At 35.9% G+C, this 26051-nt stretch overlaps 1 protein-coding gene across 1 annotated transcript in view; it reads left to right on the top strand.

Moving 5' to 3' along the window:
- Positions 1-26051, top strand: part of mbo (Nuclear pore complex protein Nup88) — a 150937-nt gene that overhangs the window by 116050 nt on the left and 8836 nt on the right. The window contains exons 3-5 of the mRNA XM_073972157.1: positions 25272-25397; positions 25570-25825; positions 25892-25992. Of these exons, the coding sequence (XP_073828258.1) occupies positions 25272-25397; positions 25570-25825; positions 25892-25992 (483 nt within the window). The remainder of the gene's footprint in view (positions 1-25271; positions 25398-25569; positions 25826-25891; positions 25993-26051) is intronic.

The following is a 26051-nucleotide window of genomic DNA, read 5'->3' as shown; positions in this document are numbered from 1 at the left end:
CTTCAAGCCCTTCAATCATGGGGAAGACTAGTTGGCCTAGTTTCAGAGAGTTCACCAATTCACAGTTTCAGAGAACTCCTCAACCCTTCCCATGTTCGGGTAGCAGAAAGGATGTACCGGAACATCATCAAAGCGGCAGCCGCTCGCCATATACCTGCTGGCCGAATACCCAAAGTAAGACCACATTTCGGACCCCAGACACTAGAGTTAGCTCGACGAAGCTCATTGACTAGTCCCGCAAATCAGCTGTGAACGCACACACACTTGTGGATTACCTTTCAAGTCATCTATTGGGCAGTAGAGAACTTCAAATGTCTACTACTCTACAGTATATTTCTTGTTAAAGATTTTTTTAAGGCAGAGGATGGCACATCAAGCCATCTACTCAATATTCTCAAGTCATTCAAGCCATCTATTGAGCCTTTCAAGCCTTCTCAAGCCGTATGTTTGGCAGTTTACGTCTTCTCTAGTCGTATTTAAACGAAGTCGATGACTTCTCAAGCCATATTCTCCAAAATACTCGTCAGTAGATAACTTCATTAGATATTTAGTCGGCAACGAATAACTTCTCCAACTATCTGCTTTGCAGAGCCATCTTGTGAGAGGTCATATACTCTAGATTATCAAGCCTTTCAATCATGGGAAAGCTAGTTGGTCTAGTTCTAGAGAGATCACCAATTCTCCGTTTCAGAGAATTCCCCAACCCTTCTCATGTTCGGGTAGCAGAGAGGATGTTCCGGGACTTAATCACAGCGGCAGCCGCTCGCCATATACCTGTTGGTCGAATACCCGAAGTGAGACAACATTTCAGACCCTAGACACTAGGATTGGCTCGACGAAGCTCATTGGCTAGTCCCGCAAATCAGCTCTGAACGCACACACACTTGTGTATTACTTCTTAAGTCATATATTGGGCAGTAGAAAACTTCAAAAGTCTACTACTCTACAGTATATTTATTGTTAAAGATTTTCTTTAGGCAGAGGATTACACATCAAGCCATCTACTCAATATTCTCAAGTTATTCAAGCCAGCTATTGAGCCTTTCAAGCCTTCTCAACCCACATGTTTTGCAGTTGATGTCTTCTCTAGTCGTATTTAAACGAAGTCGATGACTTCTCAAGCCATATTCTCCAAAATACTCGTCAGTAGATAACTTCATCAGATATTTAGTCGGCAACGAATAACTTCTCGAACTATCTGCTTTGCAGAGCCATCTTGTCAGAGGTCATATACTCTAGATTATCAAGCCTTTCAAGCCTTTCAATCATGGGAAAGCTAGTTGGTCTACTTCCAGAGAGATCACCAATTCACCGTTTCAGAGAACTCCCCAACCCTTCTCATGTTCGGGTAGCAGAGAGGATGTTCCGGGACATAATCACAGCGGCAGCCGCTCGCCATATACCTGTTGGTCGAATACCCGGAGTGAGACAACATTTCAGACCCTAGACACTAGGATTGGCTCGACGAAGCTCATTGGCTAGTCCCGCAAAGCAGCTCTGAACGCACACACACTTGTGGATTACTTTTTAAGTCATCTATTGGGCAGTAGAAAACTTCAAAAGTCTACTACTCTACAATATATTTCTTATTAAAGATTTTCTTTAGACAGAGGATGACACATCAAGCCATCTACTCAATATTCTCAAGTCATTCAAGCCATCTATTGAGCCTTTCAAGCCTTTTCAAGCCGTATGTTTGGCAATTGATGTCTTCTCTAGTCGTATTTAAACGAAGTCGATGACTTCTCAAGCCATTTTCTCCAAAATACTCGTCAGTAGATAATTTCATCAGATATTTAGTCGGCAACGAATAACTTCTCGAACTATCTGCTTTGCAGAGCTATCTAGTCTGAGGTCATATACTCTAGATTATCAAGCCTTTCAATCATGGAAAAGCTAGTTGGTCTAGTTTCAGAGAGATCAATTCACCGTTTCAGAGAACTCCCCAACCCTTCTCATGTTCGGAAATGACATCATCACAGCTGCAGTCGCTTGGCATATACCTGCTGGTCGAATACCCAAAGTAAGACCAAATTTCCCACCAGAGGATTAGCAAATGATCGAGGAGAGCTTTGTTTTGTCAGTCCTAGTGGGCACAAGCGAAACAGGTGCTTATATAATCTGAAAAGTTGCAACATTGCTCCCGGTATAGTGAATTGTGGGCAACGATTAAGTCACTCTCGAACCCTGGAAAGAAGGAAGATAGTACCTCAGTCACGTTTGGCGACGTTACGCTGACTGATCCGAAGAGGTGTGGATGTTAATTTAACAATTCGAAAATTTTTTGTGGACCTCGGGAGTGACAGGACGAAAAGAAGAGTACTACGTTGCATTAGATCTCTTCCTGCTGATTGGGAACCACCACAACATACAATGGCTGATGTTGGAAATGCCATCATAAACGCTCAATTATCCATAGCGTCGAGGCCTAATGGAATTTCCATGGTAATACTGAAACTGCTGGATGAGCCGGGAGTCGAGTATCTCAACAAAGTTCTAAACCTGTCACTAGCCACCCACATCGTGTCCGAAGTCTGGAAAATGAGCTGGGTGGTCCCGCTATTGAAGTCCGGTAAGGATGTCAGCAAATATGAATCATAAAAGACGATTTCGCTTTTGTCGCCCGTAGCAAAGACTCTTGAGGCTTTACTCCTCCCCAGTATCAGAAATAGTTATCCAGTTGCGTCGTCAATCAGTATGGGTTCCGCAAGCAGCACAACAATACAACAGCGCGACAGGCCATCTCCACACATATTTGTCGAAGACTCAACCAGAAAAAGCCAGTTTTGGTGGCTCTCGACTTATCAAAAGCCTTTGATACTGTCAAATACTCCACGCTGTTCGATGACATCGATAAATTATATGTGTGGACGAAAGTCATGCCTGGAATTCAGGGGAAATAAGTCCAAACCCCTTATAGTGAACAGGTAGTTTCCCAACGTGGGATGATATCTTCGAAACTGTTCATTTGTGAAAGACCGATCTCCCATTAGCTCGATCTTACCACATATTTCGGCGAGAGGAGTATGCAAATATACGCCACAAAGACTACGGCCACTCTGTTCACCACATGGACTGTTGCCCAGAATAGCTAGCTTAAGATCCTAGGGGTAACATTCGACAGCATGTTTACGTCGTCCGCGTATACCATAACAGCACTTGGGGTACAGATAAAGAAGCCTTGTTAACCACAAAACACGATAGGTCGCTCTCTGTTAAATTAGGCGGCACCATGGTGGTCCGCGAATATAAGTGCAACACGATAGAAAAATATTCCGACCTGCCAAAATGTCGCCCTGAGAACAGCAACAGGGTGCCGCCTCATGTTTCAGTGGACAATCTAACTGAGGAGACAAAGATTCTTCCAGTACAGTAACACAAATATGTGCTTTCGTTGTAGTACTTGCTCGGGTGTTACCGTAAGATCCGTCCTAATCACCATATGGTGGATAGGACTCCCCCACCTAGGCATTTCAGGAGGGATCTTCATGGTCTATAGAGACAGGTTCAACGATATAAGAGAGAACCACTAGATCAGCAAGCCTATAAATTCACAAAGATGCAGTCGCAGGAGCCATGAATAACTATCTTGTGAAGGCGGTCTCGGAGAACATCGCAGCTGAGGAGCGTCCGCTGCAACGACAACCATAGTTGTTTTGGCTCAACTATGTTCAAGATGGTACAGTCATCCAAAATCCTATAGGGCAAGGTTTGATGGGCACTATGCAAATCATCTACCAAGCATACGGCACAGGCCCGCACGACACACTGCAACTTTTCCATTGCCCGTATCCAAAAAAATTCAAGCAAAACCAATCAGGTTGAGACAAATGAAGCTAGATGATCCCACGTAAACCGGTGCGTACCGTTCTCTAGGCCAACGACACAGTTTTACTATAGGCGGAGGTTCCGCAAAAAGTGTATTATATTGTTTAGACATTCTACACGACTACTTCGACGCCATCTTCATAACATGCAATATTATTAAGGACTTAGCAGATTCAGCAACCAATTACAATGATTATGTCTGTCTTAGCCTATTCAACAATCCATCGTCATGATTCTGAGATGCAGTCTCCCTTAGCAGAGAGACCATTATACGATGCAGTTTTTTTCCAGGGGGAGGTTTCGAAGAAAGTTTTGTTTAGACATCTAACGCGGCTACGACGCCATCTTTATAACATTATTGCAATCTTGTTAAGACCTTGGCAGATTCAACTACCCATCAAAGTGACAGTGGCTGCTTTAGCAGATTCGACAAACAATTAGCTTAGATAAAATTAGCAGATTCAACAACCCATTATCCCTTATGCCATTTACATGACCCGATTTCACAACCAATTATTCCTGATGCAGTTTGCCTTAACATATTCAACATTGCTTCATGGGTATACATATGGTCTATAAATGCATTCTGGAGTATTATTTTTTGTATTGTCTACTATATTTCGCTTATTAAAAAGCTTCTTACAATGACCAAATATTTGCGCAAGTACCCGAGTTTTGTATAAATTATTGCTCAAGTTTGGTTTTCTGGTATTCCAAATTGTAATAGGAAATATCTAAAAATTGGTATTGGCCTACAAAGTGGGTAAATATGTGGTAAATAACATCTATATGTGTGATGCATAGTTTTAGGCGATGCTCATAGAACATATGTTTTAGCTTGTTTTTATATTTCCAAGTCTTTTCCCCTTATTTTTCCACATCATAATCCATTACAGAGCTTAAGAAGTGACTTTCGTACTTCCAAAGAAATCTCCCCTTCAGCTTGAATGGCTTTTCAATGTCTACCTGAAATTCTTTAGATTTGGTAATAAATTTCACTTTTGTTATGTCGTCATTTATTAGAATAAGGGATTTTATTCAACTCTTTCATTATCATTATTTTCCATTGGTTTTTTTTGATTTGTTATTTCTACCCTTAGCTTAGCATTTCTTTTATGTCCCATTTCATTTTCCATTAATTAATTAATTTATGAATGAATATTTCCACCTTTTTCCGAACATTTATTTAAGTTGTCGTCATGACTGCCTTCTTCTTCTATTAACTGCTGCTGCTGCTTTTGTTTTTGTTATTTAATGAAAAACGACAAGTCACCTGACAGAATTATAAGAAGTTGCGGTTGAAAAAATGGAGCACATTTTTTTGTAAACTTGAGGGCAAAAGTCATAAACTTTTGACCGCACTGAACATTGAATTATTACGAATTGGAAGGGGATATATGGGAAGAGACTGAGGAATTTGATAGATAAATGGTAGTAAGTGGAAGGTAGCATAGATCAAGGTTATGGCTACAATGTAAAATTTTTGAATATGTAAACCTTTCCAAACATTGAAGTCAACCCAAAGTTGAAAGAAGTCATGACTTATTAATGAAAATATCAGTCTTCTAAGGTCAGTCTGTTGGCAAAGACATTCCGTATAAATAAAATGAATTACCTAAAGTTTTAAAAAAGAAAAAAAAAAAAAACAAAAATTCGTTAATAAAATACATGGAAAATGACATTCTTGAAGAAGAAACCTAGGGTCTAAGACTTTCAGAATAAAATTCTAGTTTCGTATTCGACCACTAATATAAGTTGAATTGACTATTATATTTATTTCATACAATAAACAATTTATCCAACATTTTGGAATCATAATTCTTTATCTGGCGATGAATATTGAAGATTTTTGAAAGAGCACTGTATATTTTTAGGAGTTCTATGTTGACCAACTGATTATGAATATTGTAAAGATTTGTAAAATCATTGCATACTTTTAGGTGTTCTATATTATCAGCTGTTTTCATTAAGTAGACATCTAGGGTTGCCAATCTGGTATCTATTATCCAAATGAAAATATGGAATATCAATAAATCCTTTTCCCCTTGACTATCTTGGTAATAAACCTACCTATCTTCCCCTGTTTAGTGTAGTACCTCTGCCGGTCACCATATTGTCCACATTTTTTCATATTGTCCTTATAAACTTCATTTATATAATTAGGTATTAACTCTTTACCCTTTTTTCTGTTGGGCTTCATCATCCGAAGAAATAACCAAACAAAGTATCTCCCGATAATGTAAAACAGCAAATAAAACGAACGCATCAGACAAACAGAAAGCAAAGTCTGTGATAACCGCAGTTTCTTTGCACTCTGTCCCTTTCCCTTGCAACCAAGGAACACACAAAAGGATCCCCAAACTTTTTTTAAATAAACACCCAGTCAACTGTCCCATTCAGAGCAAGAAGAAGGTTGTGTCCATTTCAGCACCTGTAAAAAAACGAAACTGAAGTTAGTGGTGCGACAGATTTTTTGTTGTAATTTTTTGTTTTGTTTGGTATGTCCAAACGCAGTGTGTAAATAATTTTTAATTGAAAATTATTGTTAAGTTTTTTTTTGTTGTTGAATTATTACATTTTTTTCATTCTATCGGAATTTTTGCATTGGCGTAGAGCTAAAGCGCAAGAAAGGCTTTTTGGGTTGAATTGAAAGCAGAAAGATTTAAGTCAGCCGTAGATACTTTATAACAGTAAGATACACATGCATTTCAGCTTGGTAAGACGGGTCATCAGGTTTCATAACAGTGGAGAGGCTACGAAAGAGGGTTTAACCATGTCACCATCTTTTGCTGAGTTCTTCATTCATTTGCTGTGGGGGTTAGCTATGGATTTAACTATGCCCCCATCATATACATTTTGACCCTTTGAACCCTTTCGGAGGTTTGCGATTCCTCTGTAATACCTACGTCTCTGTTATTTGTATCTTGCTTTTGGTTAAATTTGACTTATTTCAAATTTGTGACAGTGTTAATTTTTTGTTAGGATATCCCACTATGGGATAACAGTTTGATTTATGGGAAAGAGGATGGGTTGTCTCTTAAAATGACCTGACATTTTCTATTAATTGGAAATTATGTTAATTTGCCAGACTGGTAGAGGTAGGAAGCCTTATAAGTAAAATTCCATAACAAAAAAGTGTATCTTGGCTGAGGGAATCTATGGAAGAGACTTTATGGAAAATAATACCTGCACATGGACCTTCTAGGGAAAAGAAGAACTCCGAGATAGTTTTCTGTAGAATTGAAGACCTCCGCAGGGGTCTCTTGGGGATTAGAGGAGCTTCGTAAGGCTCTTCTACGGAGCTTCGTACGGGTCTTCTGTAGACTTAAAAAGCTTCCTATGGGTTTCTATACAATAATAAAGTTTCGTAGAGGCCTTCGATAGAATAGAAGGGCTCCGAATAGAAGAAAGCCACAGAATAGAAGAGCTTCGTAGGAGTCTCAGGCGGTTTTCTATAAAAGTAAGGGCCCTTCTATAAAAAGGCTAAGAACTCCGTAGGGATCTTTTAAAAAGAAGAGCTTCGTAGGAGTATTCTATAAAATGGAAGAGGAATATAGAATAAATGATGTGCGTAGAGGTATTCTATAGAATAAAAAGCCCCATACGGATCTTCTGTAGAATACATAAACTCCGTAGGTGTCTTCTATAAACTAGAATAGTTTCGTAAGAACCTTTTATAAAAAAGAAAACTTCGTAGAGGTATTCCATAGAATAGAAGAGCTCCGTAGGTACTTTCTAATGAATAGAAAGGCTTCGTATGGGTATTCTCTAGAATATAAGTGGTCTGTAAGGGTCCAGAGAAGTTTTTTTTAATAGAAAAGCTCAAGAGAAGTCTTATTTTTAATAGAAAAGCTCAAGAGAAGTCTTCTATATTATTGAACAGCACTGTAGATGTATTCTATAGAAAATAAGGCTTCCATAGGTGCCTTCTACAGAATAGAAGGCCTCCATAGGAGTAGGAGTCTTTTATAGGCTATGAGAGCTCCACTGGAGGCTTTTATAGAATAGAAGTCCTTCGCAGGGATCTTCTATAGAATAGAAGACCTGTGTAGGGATCTTCTTTAGAATAGAAAACCTCCATCCGGGTCATCCGTAGGCATCTTCTATGGAATAGACGACATCCATAGGGGTATACTATAGTATAGGAGCCATCTGTACGGGGCCTTCTATAGGAAAGAAGACATCCATAGGGGTCTTCTATAGGATAGAAGACATTCGTAGGAATGTTCTATAAGAATAGAAGACCACCGTAGTGATCTTCTTTAGAATAGAAAACCTATGTAGGGGTATTCTATAGGATAGAAGCCATCCGTAGGGGTTTTCTGTGGAATAGAAGACATCCGCAGGAGTCGTCCATAGGATAGAAGACATCCGTGGAGTCTTCTATAGAATGGAAGTTTTCCATAGGAAGTCATCCGTAGGCAGGAGTCTTTTATAGGATAGAAGACATCCGTAGGGGTCTTCTATAAGATAGAAGACATCAGTAGGCGTCTTCTATAGGATAGAAGACATAAGTAGGGGTTTTCTATAGGATAGAAGCAATCCGTAGGGGTCCTTTATAGGATAGAAGATATCCGTAGGGGTATTCTATAGGATAGAAGACATCCGTAGGGGTCTTCTATAGGATGGAAGACATCCGTAGAGGTCTTCTATAGTTTAGAAGACATCCGTAGGCGTCTTCTATAGAAGACATCCGTATGAATTTAAGACCTCCGTCGATGTCTTCTATGAAATGGAAGGCCTCTGTAGAGGTCTTCTGTAGAATAAAAAATTTCCGTAGAGATCTTTTTTACAACAGAAAATCTCCATAGAGGCATTTTATAGAAGAGAAGACCTTTGTAGATGTCTTCTATAGAAGGCATCCGTAAAGGTCTTCTATAGAATGGAAGGCATCTGTAGGGGTCTTCTATAGCATAGGAGGCATCTGTAGGGGTTTTCTATAGAATAGAAGATCTGGAAGACCTCCGTAGATGCTTTCTATGGAATATAAGACATCCATAGATGGGTTCTGAGAATAGTAGACCTTCGTAGAGGAGGCCTTCTATAAAATAAACGACCTCAGTAGAGGAATTCTTTGGAATAGATCTCCGTAGAGTTCTTCTATAGAATAGAAAAAGGCCTCCGTAGGATCTTCTATATTGTGTAGAATGGAAGCAGCATCATAGATTTCCATTTGTTATTACCATTCGATGTAAGTGGGGTTAAAACATTTCATAAATTATGTTTTCACATAGCTATTGTTGTTGTTATTGTCGTTGGCCATAATAACAAATAATTTCTATGACATTTGTTTTCATCCATCAAAAGCCAGTTCAACTAAACGATGACGACAATGATGATGATGGTATTCACAAATAATTACTTGTTATGTCAGAATAATACAGGTGGGTGGCACCAGCCAACCCCTTATCCTTTCCTTGCCGCTTTCCATCCAACAATAACACAAAGATTAAATAATTACAGCTTCAAGGAGAAATTAAACACTTACTATGAGCGGGATACTCGTCATATGCATAGAAACAAACAACCAGCAGAACAACATTTCTTTTTTTGCCAACAATCAAAGAACTGCTGGAAAACAATAGAAAACGGCTTAAAAATCCAAAACGACATCGTTTAGATTACAGGCGAGCAAACGACCGACCGACCAGGGCAACCGAAAAGGGCTCAAAACAAATCATGGCTTGCTATTTTATAGTCAAGTTGTTGAGGTATTTGCAATTTGTTTCTGGTTGCTGATGCTGCACTCCTTCCGCCTGTATTGCCACCACCCACCATTGCCTTACCATCAAAGCTGGTAATGGCTGGGTAGAACTAAATGGTGCGGGTATTGTTTCATATTTCATCTACAAAGTAGGTGAAGTACTGTAAACATTTACCGAAGGACTTGGCAGACTTGCAGCTTGGAGAATATGTAACTGCATCCTCCTTTGCAGCTCACTCATTTCGTATGTATTTATTGTATTTTTTTCCATGCAGATGTCAATACAACGCCTCGGCATCACCACCACAGGAAAATCACCGTACAAAAACAACGAAGGCAAAATACTTAAGTTTCGTATGTATTTTTTTCAATTGCATTCATATTGCTGCTCCTTGCTTAAGGGTCTCTTGCCGATTCTTCAAATGCCGCCTGAGACGGATGAACGGCCACCGCTTGTGCTGGTGGTGGTTAGTAGGTGTCGTTCACGTTTTTCAATTCCGGTTGCATTTATAGTAATTTTCCAAACCATAGTGAATGAGCACACAGAGAGACGGAGAATGCCTTTGTTTGCCGATGGCAAAAAGTGCACCACCTCCCAAAGAATGAGGCGAACTTTTTTTTATGTTCAGTGAAGAAGAAGAGGCGAAAAAAGAACTCAAGTGAGACCTTTGATTGTTATGTCAAGTGTAGAAAATTTCTTTTAAACAATCGAAAGAAAATTATAGAAAATTGTTTTGAAAAATAATAACAACAACAAGATCTTACACCCCGACGACCTCTCCTTGATGCTTAAGAGGAAAATGATTTGAAAGGCTGGATTGTGTTTCTGTTTACATTCAAGATGCGAAATTTAAAGGAAATTAGGATTTTCAAGGACTATTTATTCTATAACAACAAATTTCTCAGTACCGCTTGAGGATTATTTGCTTCGTAGGGATCTTCTTAAAAATCATAGGCCTGCGTTAAAGTCTATAGAATAGAAGAGCTTCTTAGGAGTCTTTCATATGATATGAAACCTTCGTAGTGGTCTTCTATAAAATTTAAGACATCCGTAGGTGTCTTCTATAGAATATGAGACATCCGTAGGGGTCTTCTATAGAATAGAAGACCTCGGTAGGGATCTTCTATAGAATAGAAGACCTCGGTAGGGGTCTTCTATAGAATAGAAGACCTCGGTAGGGGTCTTCTATAGAATAGAAGACCTCGGTAGGGGTCTTCTATAGGATAGAAGACCTCGGTAGGGGCCTTCTATAGAATAGAAGACCTCGGTAGGGGTCTTCTTTAGAATAGAAGACCTCGCTATGGGTCTTCTATAGAATAGAAGACCTCGGCAGGGGTCTTCTATAGAATAGAAGACCTCGGTAGGGGTCTTCTATAGGATAGAATAGAAGACCTTCCTAAGAAGACCCGTACCCCTACCGAGGTCCTTTATTCTGTAGAAGACCCCTTCGGATGTCTTCTATTCTGTAGAAGGCCCCTATGGATGTCATCTATTCTATAGAAGACCCCTATGAAGGTCTTCTATTTTATAGAAGGCCTTCGCACTGGTCTTCGTTAGAATAGGAGACCACCGTGGGGGGGTCTTTTATGGAAAAGAACACCTCCGTAGGGGTCTTCTATAGAATAGAAGACCTCGGTAGGGGTATTCTATAGAATAGAAGACCTCGGTAGGGGTCTTCTATAGAATAGAAGACCTCGGTAGGGGTCTTCTATAGAATAGAAGACCTCGGTAGGGGTCTTCTATAGAATAGAAGACCTCGGTAGGGGTCTTCTATAGAATAGAAGACCTCGGTAGGGGTCTTCTATAGAATAGAAGACCTAGGTAGGGGTCTTCTATAGAATAGAAGACCTAGGTAGGGGTCTTATATAGAATAGAAGACCTATATAGGGGTCTCCCGTAGAATAGAATCCTTCGTAGTGGTCTTCCGTAGAATAAAACACCTCCGTAGGGGTCTTCTATAGAATAGAAGACCTCGGTAGGGGTATTCCATAGAATAGAAGACCTCGGTAGGGATCTTCTATAGGATAGAAGACCTCGGTAGGGGTCTTTTATAGAATAGAAGATCTCGGTAGGGGTCTTTTAAAGAATAGAAGATCTCGGTAGGGGCCTTTATAGTAAAGAAGGCCTCAGTAGGGGTCTTATATAGAATAGAAGACCTCGGTAGGGGTCTTCTATAGCATAGAAGACCTCGGTAGGGATCTTCTATAGAATAGAAAACCTTGGTAGGGGTCTTCTATAGCATAGAAGACCTCGGTAGGGGTCTTCTGTAGAATTGAAGACCTTGGTAGGGGTCTTCTATAGAATAAAAGATGGGAAATTTAAAGGAAATTAGGATTTTCGAGGACTATTATTTCTATACAACAAATTTCTCAGTACCACTTGAGGATTACTTGCTTCCTAGTGTCTTCTTAAAGCTGAGTTATTCCATAGAAGAGATTCGTAGGGGTCCGTTGAGGTCTTCTATGGTCTTGAAGACCATCGCAGGGTCTTCTATAGAATATAAAAGGTCCTAAGGGGTCTTCTATAGAATAGAAGACCTTCGTAGGGGTCTTCCATAGAATAGAAAACCTCAGTAGGGATCTTCTAACGAATAGAAGACCTTCGTTGAGGTCTTCTTTGGAATTGAAGACCTCCGTTGAAGTCTTCTATGGAATTGAAGATCTTCGCAGGGTATTCTGTAGAATAGAAAACATCCTATAGAATAGAAGACCTTCGTTGGGGTCTTCTACAGAATAGGAGACCTTCTTCTATAGAATAGAAGACCATCGTAGTGGTCTTATATAGCACAGAAGACGTCCTTGGGGGTCTTCTATAGAATAGAAGATATTCCTAAGGATATTCAATACCATAGAAGACCTAGGTAGGAGTCTTCTTTAGAACAGAAGATCTCGGTAGGGGTCTTCTATAGAAAACCTCGGTAGTGGTCTTCTATAGAATAGAAGACCTAGGTAGGAATATTCTTTAGAACTCTATATAGAATAGAAGAGCTCGGTAGGGGTCTTCTATAGAATAGAAGAGCTCGGTAGGGGTCTTCTATAGAATAGAAGACCTCGGTAGGAGTCTTCTATAGAATAGAAGACCTCGGTAGGGGTCTTCTATCGAATAGAAGACCTCGGTAGGGGTCTTCTATCGAATAGAAGACCTCGGTAGGGGTCTTCTATCGAATAGAAGACCTCGGTAGGGGTCTTCTATCGAATAGAAGACCTCGGTAGGGGTCTTCTATAGAATAGAAGACCTAGTTGGGGGTCTTCTATAGAATAGAAGACCTAGTTGGGGGTCTTCTATAGAATAGAAGACCTAGTTGGGGGTCTTCTATAGAATAGAAGACCTCGGTAGGGGTCTTCTATCGAATAGAAGACCTCGGTAGGGGTCTTCTATCGAATAGAAGACCTCGGTAGGGGTCTTCTATCGAATAGAAGACCTCGGTAGGGGTCTTCTATCGAATAGAAGACCTCGGTAGGGGTCTTCTATCGAATAGAAGACCTCGGTAGGGGTCTTCTATAGAATAGAAGACCTCGGTAGGGGTCTTCTATGGAATAGAAGACCTCGGTAGGGATCTTCTATAGAATAGAAGACCTCGGTAGGGGTATTCTATAGAATAGAAGACCTCGGTAGGGGTCTTCTATAGAATAGAAGACCTCGGTAGGGGTCTTCTATAGAATAGAAGACCTCGGTAGGGGTCTTCTATAGAATAGAAGACCTCGGTAGGGGTCTTCTATAGAATAGAAGACCTCGGTAGGGGTCTTCTATAGAATAGAAGACCTCGGTAGGGGTCTTCTATAGAATAGAAGACCTCGGTAGGGGTCTTCTATAGAATAGAAGACCTCGGTAGGGGCTCTTGTATAATAAAAGCCCTTCTTGGCGGTCATATATAAAGTATAAGATCTTTTTTGGGCCTTCTATACAAAAGAAATAGGAAATATGTAGTTAAGAATTTGTAGGTCAATGACCTCTCATCTGATTCCGATGACCATATTGTTCCAATATTGAAGTGTTGATTTTTAACAAAACATCTGGGCATATCCACAAATCTTTTGCAATTTCAATCTAAAAGCCCTTATCCCCCAGGATAAGTTTCTTTTTTTCTAGAAAGTGCATCCTTTCCATTTACTCTCCCCTTCCTAAAACGTAAAACGTGTTTTACATATTCCAAACAAACAGCTCAGCTCCACTTTCTGGCAAAGATAAAACACGTTCTAAGGTTTTGTTTTTTTTTTTTAGTTTGATTTTCTTAGAATATCAAACCAAAAACATTTTTTTGGCTGAGCAAAAAAACGGCTCAGCTCGTTGACCATTCAACAACAATGGAGGATTTGAAATTAAGCAAAAATAACAACAACAACAACAACAACAAAACGACATAACACAAAACCAAACGGTTAACATGAAAAATGTCAGAGTATAAATCCCAGACTCCCAGTTGCAATAATAATTTTAACAGAGTACTGCCGCCATCCATACCGCCACCGCTGCCATGTGCCGATTCCAACCTCGATGATGCAATGCGATGCGATGTGCGACACATATGGATGTTTGTTTCAAAATGGACAAAGTCGGAAAAAAGTGAGTGAAGAAAAAAAAACTAGTAAAACACACACTTGGCCACGATTTGTTAACAAGAAATAAAATCTAGAGGACGACAAAAAAAAAACAAGTGACAAGAATAGCAACAAAAAGGTACCCAAGAGCTTGCCATGCGGAATAGAATAAAATGTAACAACAGCAACAAAAACAACACAGAAAACGTAGCAACAAAAAATCACATTTGCCTTTACATATTTAAAGCGTGCATTTACATAATGAAAGATGTAACAAATGGACATGTGGTGAAAGGGTCACCCGCTATGGGAATGAGGGGATTGTGAGAAAATAAAGATACTCCGAACATTTGTTTTTAAAAAAATTCACGTTGTAAAAAATTGAACCCAAATATGAAAGTATTCTGGCAATATTTAACATGGAAACTTTTCGAAATATGTCCATATCTCCCTTAATCGTTTATTTTAGGTGTCAATGCAGAAAATATTCTCCATCAAATTTCACTATTAGTCCTCGAAGAAAAGAAATCGTCAGCTATAGTATATACCATGAAAATATCAGCAACAACAAAACAATTTTTCTCAACGTAATTTTACCATTTCTCTGAAATGTCTTAATATCTCACTTAATCCTTTATTTTAAGGATGTGGTGTCAAGGGAGAAAATTTTCTACATCAAATTTCACTATAAGTCCCCTAACAAAAGGAATCGGTAGCTTTAGTATATACCGTGAAAATATTAGCAACAATTTGGGTAATTCATTTTCATTATTTTTTTTTTTAACTAAATTGGGAATTTCTGTGAAATGCCTTGATATCTCCCTTTATCATTTATTTTATGGATGTGATGTTAATGGAGAAAATATTCTCCATCAAATTCCACTATAAGTCCCCTAACAAAAGGAATCGGTAGCTTTAGTATATACCGAGGAAATATTAGCAACAATTTGGGTAATTCATTTTCATTTTTTACAAGTAAATTGGTAATTTCAGTGAAATGCCTTGATATCTCCCTTCTTCCATTATTTTATGGATGTGATGTCAATGAAAAAGATATTCTCCATCAAATTCCACTATATGTCCCCCAACAAAAGAAATCGGTAGCTATAGTATATACCATGGAAAAATCAGCAACAAGTTGTATACATAATTTTTATAAATTCTTTCAACGAAAATTTGGAATTTCTGTGATATGGCTTAATTTCTCCATTAATCCTTTATTTTAGGCATGTGGTGCTAATGGAAAAAATATTCTCCATGAAATTTCACTATTACTGCTCTAAAAAAAAGAAACCGGTACCTATAGTATATACCATGGAAAAATCGACAACAATTGAGATTAGTCAGTGTAATAGTATTTTTTTTTGTTTAGGTTAAATACGGAATTTCTTCGAAATATATCAATATTTCCCTTAATCCTTTATTTTAGGGACAAGGTGTCAATGGACAAAATATTCTCCATCAAATTTCACTATATGTCCCTCAACAAAAGAAGTTGGTAGCTATAGTATATACCGTGGGAATATTAGCAACAAGTTGTATACGTCGTTTTCATAGGTTATGTTCCATGTAAATTTGGAATTTCTCTGAAATGCCTTAATATTTCGCTTAATCCTTTATTTTAGGGACTTGGTGTCAGTGGAGAAAATATTCACTATCAAATTTCAACATAAGTTCCCTAACAAAAGAAATCAGTAGCTATAGGAATTATTATGGAAATGTCAGTAAAATTTAGGTAAATTATTTTCATAGCTATTTTTTCATGTAAATTTGAAATTTCTCTAAAATGTCTTGATATCTCCCTTCATCTTTATTTTAGGAATTTGGTCTCAATGGAAAAAATATTCTCCATCAAATTTCACTATAAGTCCCTCAACAAAAGAAATCGGTAGCTATAGTATATACCGTGGAAATATCAGCAACAATTATACATAATTTTCATTGATTTTTTCAACTTTAATTTTGAATTTTTCTAAAATGCCTTAATATTTCCCTTAATCCTTTATTTTGGGGATATGCTGTCAATGGAGAAAATATTCTTCATCAAATTTCACAATAAGTTCCCTAACAAAAGAAATCGGTAGCTATAGTATATGACCTGGAAATATTAGTAGGAAGTTGTATACACCATTTTTATAGATTTTCTTAACTCAAATTTGGAATTTCCCTGAAATGTCTTTATATCTCCCTTAATCCTTTATTTTAGAGTTGTGGTGTCAATGGAGAAAATATTCTCCATCAAGTTTCACTATTAGTTCTCTAAGAAAAGAAATTGGTAGCTATAGTATATACCATGGAAAAATCGATTACAATTGAGATTAATCAGTTTCATAGTTTTTTTTTAGGTTAAATCTGGTATTTCTCCGAAATATATCAATATTTTCCTTAATCCTTTATTTTAGGGACAGGGTGCCAATGGATAAAATGTTCTCCGTTAAATTTCACTATGAGTCCCTTAACAAAAGAAATCGGTTGCTATAGTATATACACTGGAAGATGTATACATAATTTATATGGATTTTTTCCACTGTAAATTTGGCATTTCTATGAAACGTCTTAATATCTCCCTTAATCCTTTATTTTGGGGATGTGCTGTCAATGGAAAAAATAATCTCCATCAAATTTCACTTTAAGTCCCTTAACAAAAGAAATCGGTAGCTATAGTATATACCGTGGAAATATCAGCAACAATCATACATCATTTTCATTGATTTTTTCAACTTTAATTTTGAATTTTTCTAAAATGCCTTAATATTTCCCTTAATCCTTTATTCTGGGGATATGCTGTCAATGGAGAAAATATTCTTCATCAAATTTCACAATAAGTTCCCTAACAAAAGAAATCGGTAGCTATAGTATATGACCTGGAAATATTAGTAGGAAGTTGTATACACAATTTTTATAGATTTTCTTAACTCAAATTTGGAATTTCCCTGAAATGTCTTTATATCTCCCTTAATCCATTATTTTAAAGATGTGTTGTCAATGGAGAAAATATTCTCCATCAAATTTCACAATTAGTTCTCTAAGAAAAGAAATCGGTAGCTATAGTATATACCATGGAAAAATCGATTACAATTGAGATTAATCAGTTTCATAGTTTTTTTTTCAGGTTAAATGTGGTATTTCTCCGAAATATATCAATATTTCCCTTAATCCTTTATTTTAGGGACAAGGTGCCAATGGAGAAAATGTTCTCCGATAAATTTCACTAACAAAAGAAATCGGTTGCTATAGTATATACACTGGAAATATTAGCAGGAAGATGTATACATAATTTATATGGATTTTTTCCACTGTAAATTTGGCATTTCTATGAAACGTCTTAATATCTCCCTTAATCCTTTATTTTGGGGATGTGCTGTCAATGGAAAAAATAATCTTCATCAAATTCCACTTTAAGTCCCTTAACAAAAGAAATCGGTAGCTATAGTATATACCGTGGAAATATCAGCAACAATTATACATCATTTTCAATGATGTTTTCAACTTTAATTTTGAATTTTCTAAAATGCCTTAATTTTTCCCTTAATCCTTTATTTTGGGGATATGCTGTCAATGGAGAAAATATTCTTCATCAAATTTCACAATAAGTTCCCTAACAAAAGAAATCGGTAGCTATAGTATATGACCTGGAAATATTAGTAGGAAGTTGTATACACCATTTTTATAGATTTTCTTAACTCAAATTTGGAATTTCCCTGAAATGTCTTTATATCTCCCTTAATCCTTTATTTTAGAGATGTGGTGTCAATGGAGAAAATATTCTCCATCAAATTTCACTATTAGTTCTCTAAGAAAAGAAATCGGTAGCTATAGTATATACCATGGAAAAATCGATTACAATTGAGATTAATCAGTTTCATAGTTTTTTTTTAGGTTAAATCTGGTATTTCTCCGAAATATATCAATATTTCCCTTAATCCTTTATTTTAGGGACAAGGTGCCAATGGAGAAAATGTTCTCCGTTAAATTTCACTATTAGTCCCTTAACAAAAGAAATCGGTTGCTATAGTTTATACACTGGAAATATTAGCAGGAAGATGTATACATAATTTATATGGATTTTTTCCACTGTAAATTTGGCATTTCTATGAAACGTCTTAATATCTCCCTTAATCCTTTATTTTGGGGATGTGTTGTCAATGGAAAAAATATTCTCCATCAAATTTCACTTTAAGTCCCCTAACAAAAGAAATCGGTAGCTTTTGTATATCCCGTGGAAATATCAGCAACAAGTTGTATACATAATTTTCATAGATTTTTTCAATGTAAATTTCGAATTTCTGAGAAATGTCTTAATAGCTCCCTTAATTCCTTATTTTAGGAATGTGGTCTCAATGGAAAAAAATATTCTCTATTAAATTCACTATAAGTCCCTCAAAAAAAGAAAGCGGTAGCTATAGTATATACCGTGGAAATATTAGCAGGAAATTGTATACATCATTTTTATAGATTTTCTTAACGTAAATTTGGAATTTTTCTGAAATGTCTTCATATCTCCTTTAATCCTTTATTTTAGGGATGTGTTGTCAACGGAGAAAATATTCTTTATTAAATTTCACTATAAGTCCCCCAACAAACGAAATCGGTAGCTATAGTATATACAGTGGAAATATTAGCAACAAAGTGTATACATCGTTGTTTTCATAGGTTTTTTTTCATGTAAATTTGGTATTTCTCTGAAATGTCTTAATATCTCCCTTAGTCCTTTATTTTAGGAATTTGGGGTCAATGGAAAAATTATTCTCCACCAAATTTCACTATAAGTCCCTCAACAAAAGAAATCGGTAGCTATAGTATATACCGTGGAAATATTAGCAGGAAATTGTATACATCATTTTTATAGATTTTCTTAACGTAAATTTGGAATTTTTCTGAAATGTCCTAATTTCTCCCTTAATCCTTTATTTTAGGGATGTGGTGCCAATGGACACAATATTCTCCATCAAATTTCACTATAAGTCCCTCAACAAAAGAAATCGGTAGCTATAGTATATACCGTGGAAATATTAGCAGGAAATTGTATACATCATTTTTATAGATTTTCTTAACGTAAATTTGGAATTTTTCTGAAATGTCTTCATATCTCCTTTAATCCTTTATTTTAGGGATGTGGTGTCAACGGAGAAAATATTCTCCATCAAATTTCACTATAAGTCCCTCAACAAAAGAAATCGGTAGCTATAGTATATACCGTGGAAATATTAGCAGGAAATTGTATACATCATTTTTATAGATTTTCTTAACGTAAATTTGGAATTTTTCTGAAATGTCCTAATTTCTCCCTTAATCCTTTATTTTAGGGATGTGGTGCCAATGGACAAAATATTCTCCATCAAATTTCATTATAGGTTTCCTAACAAAAGAAACCTGTAGCTACAGTATATACCATAAAAAAATTAGCAACAACTTGGGGACTTCATTTTCATAGATTTGTTCAGCATAAATCTTGAATTTCTCTGAAATGTCTTAATATCTTCTTTAATCCTGTACTTTATGGATGTGTTCTGAAATTTCACCATAAGTCCCCGAAGAAAAGAAATCTCTAGTTACAATATATATCATGGAAATTTCAGCAGCATTAAGAAACATTTTTTTAATGAATGTCATACTTTTTCCTTGTTGGTGCATAACTTGTCACACATTACCACCTCCAAACTTGAAAACCTATCATCTCTTTCAGTTGCATTTTAGGATCTCACCAATTCGCTGATGTGTCCCCCTTTAGAAAAAAAACAACAATAACAACATCCATCCATGCAGGGAATTATAATATAAAATATTGAAACCAAAATGCTAGTATTTGTTATTCACATGTATGCAATATATCACGGGGTTTGTATACGCATATGTATGTGTCTGTGTGTGTGTGTGAGTGTGGTTAGTAGAATACAAATCCCAACATAAGATATAGCCAACCAGATCTCACACCCTCACCAAATGGGATAACAAGTAGAGGAGTTAGAAAAAAACAAAAACGATAACTAAATGCATTTAGTGAATCTTTTTTAGCAAAGCCTTCTTTTTCCACATCCACATCAACTTTTGGGCTCCTATTCCCCCACCTCACCCCTTTCTAAATGATGCCATACATTTCCTTTTATGTCAACGATTATAATGAGCGTGTGTGTGTAATGTCCGTTTTTTTCTCAACTTGGTGTTTCTAGAATTATAATATGTGCAATATTTCGTTGTTCTTTGTAGCCCCCCATAACAAATAAATTTCATAAGCATGCGTTCCAATTTTTTTTGGCTATGTCCTTTTTTGAGAAAAAAAAAACATTTAAGTGGGTGGGTGTTGGTAACAAAATTTCTTTATGGCCCAAGAATTGTCCAAAGTTGGCGTAGAAAAAAATTTTTTAAATTATTAGCTTTTTTGTGTCCTTGCATTTCCTCATCTTTGGCCACCTCTTTCTCCAGGCAAAGTTAGCCGAAAAAAACGTACCACACTTTTTTCCAGCTGCTGTTTTTATATCCTGCGGCAAATGCGCATAATGAGCGCGTATTACATATTTTTGCATATGCAGTTGTTTTTAACAAAAATGTCCTTTTATGTCACAAAGGAAAAAAATCACATTAAATAAGGGAGGGATCCCAAAGTACTATTTTTTTCGTCTTATTTTGTACTGACCAGATTTTCCATTTGCCAAAGTTTTGGTAACGCGCTTTTCTTTTTTCTTTCCAAAAAAAAAAAAAACAAATGGTTAATGTACATGTCCTTCTTCTCTTTTTTTCCTCCACATCTTATGCTTGCCTCTTGTTTTTATTAAGCGTAAATCCTTTCCCGTTTAGATAATGATATGTGGTTACAGTTACTTTGTTCAAAATTATTCAAAAGGTTTCATCATCGTTAAGCTTGGGCCAGCAGCAAAAAAAAACAACAATTTGCAAATAAATTTTACAGGACATATATTTTTTTCCTATCATAGAGGGTGCAGCTGGGTGTTCCACATTAATTCTCAACTGGGCGGAGTTTTTTTTTTTACAATACGTTTTTTTCTATTTAGACATATAAATAATTTGCTAAGAGATGTAGACATAATTATAAGTGGATGTAAAAAAGCAGAGGATTTAAAGTCCATTACAATAATAAATTATTCTATGGATTTTATTAGGACAATCAGAGGTTGTGCTTTGGATATCTTATTCGAAAAAGACCCAAAAAACAAGTTTTTGATTCTAGAAATATTATTCCAAAAAATCTAAAGATAGAGTTACATTAGGCAAATAATAGCTCCAGCGACCGGCAGTGTGCGCTTACTGAGAGCAAGGGAGCATAAATTCAATGTATTATTAACACTCACTTGATCTCAGTAAGCGCACAATGCCCGTCGCTGGAGCAAATATTTGCCTAATGTGACCTTACCTTAAGGCTATTAACAATTTTCCGCATATGGTTATTGACAATTTTCTCTGGCAAATCACATAATTTTCTGCAGAATTAAAAAATATTCTTCAGAAAATTTCACAATAAGTTTTCGAACAGGATAAATCTGTTGCTCTATCAGGATATTGATCATATAGTTATTTAGTATATTAAAATAATTATTGAATTTTGCATTCTTGCGAATAGTTGACTTTACCTTGCTCTACCTTCCATTATAGGGTCTTAGTGCCAAAGCGGGAAATCTTCGCCATAAAATTTCACGATAAGACACCGAACAACCGAAATATGTAGCAATAGTATTTATCATGGAAATACTTGGAACAATTTGGGAACATAGTATGCATTGACTTTTTAGAGCAAACATGGAATATTTTCAAAATGTGCCAATATCTGCCCAAAATCTTTATTTTAGCGGGGTAGAGTCAATGGAGAAATTGATCTTCATAAAATTTCACTACAAGTCTCCTAACAAAAGAAATCAGTAGCTGTAGCATAAACCATGGAAATATTAGCAACCAATAGGATACATAATTATCATACAATTTTTTCCCACCATAATTGTGGAGTTTCTCTGAATTGTGGTTATATATCCCATTATACTTAATTTTATGGAATCGACCTCAATGAAGAAAATATTGTCCATCAAATTTCACTATAAGACTCCTAACAAAAGAAAAATGTAGCTATAGTATATACCAGACAAGTGTCAGCAACAATATGGTAACGTAATATTCTTTGGATATATTTTATCGTTTATATGTAGTATTTTTGAAATATGCTAATATATTCTTTTATACTAAATTTTAGGGAGTCGGTATCAGTGAAGAAAATATTCTCCATCAAATTTCACTATAAGTTTCGTAACAAAAGAACCCTCAGCTACAGGATATACCATGCAAATATCAGCAAGCAATTGGGTTAAATCATTTTCATAGTTGTTTCTCAGCGTAAATATGAAACTTCTCTGAAATGCCTTAATATTTTTCTTAACCATTTTTTTAGGGAAGTGGTTTCAACGAAGAAAATATTCTTTATCAAATTTCATTATAAGTCGTCGATACTAAGATATTCGGATCTATAAAATATTGGCAACTATTTGTGTATCTAACTTTAGTAATTTATTTAATGTTATCATGGAAATTTGTCATATTTTCCTACAATCCTCTATTTTGGACCTGTGGTGGCAATGGATAAAATATTCTCCACCAAATTTTGCAATAAATCGCCTACCAGGAGATATTCGTAGGATTAGTTTTTACCATGGAAACATCATCATCATCATCAATTGGGTATATAATTTTCATTCAGTTTTGTGACATTAACATGGAATTTTTGGGAAATGTGGTAAAATCTACCTTAAACGTCTATTTTAGATAGCTGGTGTCAATGGAGAAAATATTCTCCATCAAATTTCACTATAAGTTGTCGACTAGAAGATATCCGCAGCATTAATATATACCATGAAAACATCAGTATCAATTTTATGTATTTTATGTATAATTTTAATTTGATTTTTTGGTATTTATGTGGAATTATTCGAAAAAGTATTAACATTTACCTCAATCATCTATTTTAGAGTTTTGGTGCCAATGGAGAAAATATTCTCCATCAAATTCCACTGTAAGTCACCAACCAGGAGATTTCCGTAGCATTAATATATACCGTGGAAATATCAGCCTCAATTTGGTTATAAAATGTTCATTGTTTTTTTTGGCGTTTACATGGATTATTCGGAAATATATTAAAATTTACCTCAATCCTCTATTTTAGAGCGTTGGTGTCAATGGAGAAAATATTCGCCATCAAATTCCACTATAAGTCGCCGACCAGGAGATTTCCGTAGCATTAATATATACCATGGAAACATCAGCCTCAATTTGGTTATAAAATGTTCATTGATTTTTGTTGGTGTTTACATGGAATTATTCGGAAATTTATTAAAATTAACCTCACTCCTCTATTTTAGAGCGCTAGGGTCAATGGAGAAAAAAATTCTCCATCAAATTTCACTATAAGTCGCCGACCAGGAGATTTCCATAGCATTAATATATACCATGGGAATATTAGCATAAATTTAGGCACATCATTTTCATTACATTTTTTGCTTTAACCAGGATTTTTGCGGAAATATGCTAAAAGCTACTCCAATCTTCTATTTTAAAGCGGTGGGGTCAATGGAGAAGATATTCTTCATCAAATTTAACTATAAGTCACCGACCATGCGATATCCGTAGTATTAAAAAATATCATGGAAATATTAGCATCAATTTGGTTATAAAATTTTCATTGGATTTTTCGGTGTTTACGTAAAGGTGTTAAAATCTACGCTAATCCCATATTTTAGAGAGTCCGTATCAATGTAGAAAATATTTTCCACTAAATTTCATAATAAGTCGTCGACCACAATATATCTGTAACTATATTATAGACCATATAAATACAAGCAACAACTTTGGTACATAATTTCATATAATTTTTATACTTTAAGATGAAATATTTCTCAAAGGTGTGGAAATCTCCCTTAGTCCTTCATTTTGGTGATGTACTGTCAATAGAGATAATATTCTTTTCCAAATTTCACTATAAGTCACCGAACAGAAGAAATCCGTTACCATATCATAAGCCATGGAAACAATAGAAAACAAATTTGGTACATAATTCTCATTCAATTGTTTTACCATTATCAAGGATTTTTTCAAAATAAGTCAATATCACCCTCAGTACTCTATTTTAGGGATGTGATGTCAATGGAAGAAATGTGCTCCATCAAGTTTCCCTACCACTCGCCAACCAGAAGAAGTCGGTATCTCTAAGATATGCATGCCAATATAATACAGGAATAATTTGAGTACAGAATTTTCATTATTTTTTAACCTTATTTCGGAAATTTGCCATTATCTCGCTTAATTCTTTATTTTGGAGCGATTTTGCCAATGGAGAAAATATTCTATACCAAATTTCACTAAAAGTCGCCAAACAGAAGAAATCCATAACCATATCATAGGCCATGGAAACAATAGAAAATCATTTGGGTACATAATTCTCATTCATTTTTTTCCATTAACGTAGATTTTTCGAAATAACTCAATATCTCCCTTAGTACTATATTTTCGGGATGTGATATCAATGGAGAAAATATGCTTTATAAAATGTCACTATAAGTCGCCAACCAGAAGAGATCGCTAACTGTAATATATACCATGATAATATCAGAAATAATTTGACTACACAATTTTCATTCATTTTTTAACGTTCATTTAGGATATTTCGGAAATTTGTCCTTATCTTCCTTAATCCTTTATTTTGGAGCGATGGTTTCAATGCAGAAAGTATTTTCTACCAAATTTCACAAGATGTCTCCTACCAAACGATAGCCGTGACTATAATGTATACAATGAAAATGACAACATTATCTAATTTTCCTCGATTTCATATAATTAAAAGTTCAATTGATTTTTTCCGCCAGTGTTTATAACTCAGATGAACCTTGAAACCCTATTCTTAACTAAGATGAACCTTGAAACTCTATTCTTAAAAAATCCACGTTTGAAGGATGGGAAATACAATCCTATTTCCTTTAAAAATCCCTATTTTTCCTAGTACCTTCAGCATGAAGCATTCTTTTCAAATGTTCCATATAGGAAGCCTGAATTAAAATGTTTCTATTTCCTTATAATACCCACTTCGTATTACAAAACTATGTATTTAAATCCCTATTGTAAATCACATCCCTTTTTATGATTACAATTACATTTCTATGGTTTTTGCACACCTGTTTTAGTTTTCTCGTTTTGTCTTCTTTTTTTACAGAACCTCTAATTTGGATGGTCATTTCTTTGCAAATAATCCACATTTGGAATTACGACAATTACGCTGGCATCCGGCCTCACCCACCGATTCACATTTGCTGGTACTGCTGTCGGACAATACCATAAGGTAGGAATTAGAAACAACGAAAACAAAAATGAAACGTAGAACGAAAGAGTTGCAGGAATTAACAGACAATATTTATTAGCAACTAATATGCCGAGTAGAAATATTCTAATCCGTATACAACTAAAATGTGTTGTTGTTGTCTTTCTTTTGTTTCTAATGTTTTTTCTTCTAGAGTTTATGATAATGCGTCGCTACGCCATGTTTGGCAAGTTGGTCCCATACCCCTGAAAAATGATGGTAATCTTAATCCTTCCACTGTTTATGCTCTGGGAGAGGCAGCCGTTGATTTCGATATTGCACCAGCTGTTAATGTGGCCGAAATGCAAGTGAATACCACTAATACAACCATAAATAAGGACCAAAGTGTTCTAATGAATAGCACCAGACTTAATCAGAATACCAATAAAACAGTGATTGGTGAAACGAAGGTGAGAGAGGAGGGAGATTATGATTACAAAGAAAGAAATAAAAATAAACTTATTGCACTTTTTCAGGCTTCATCGAATAAGCTGCCAGAAAAAATTGAATGGCCCATCATAATACTAAGAGAAAATGGCAATATATATGTTCTAATGTCGGGATTGGATACAGACAGGTAGGTCATCAGTAAAGATGTATAAAAAAAACTGTTAATGTGTTGTTAATTTATTTAAC

Source organism: Musca autumnalis, unplaced genomic scaffold, assembly GCF_047663935.1.
Source record: "Musca autumnalis isolate F117 unplaced genomic scaffold, ASM4766393v1 scaffold_3, whole genome shotgun sequence".
Classification (NCBI taxonomy): Eukaryota; Metazoa; Arthropoda; class Insecta; order Diptera; family Muscidae; genus Musca; species Musca autumnalis.
Note: the sequence above shows the minus strand (reverse complement) of the source record. Positions and strands in the feature narration are given on the sequence as shown.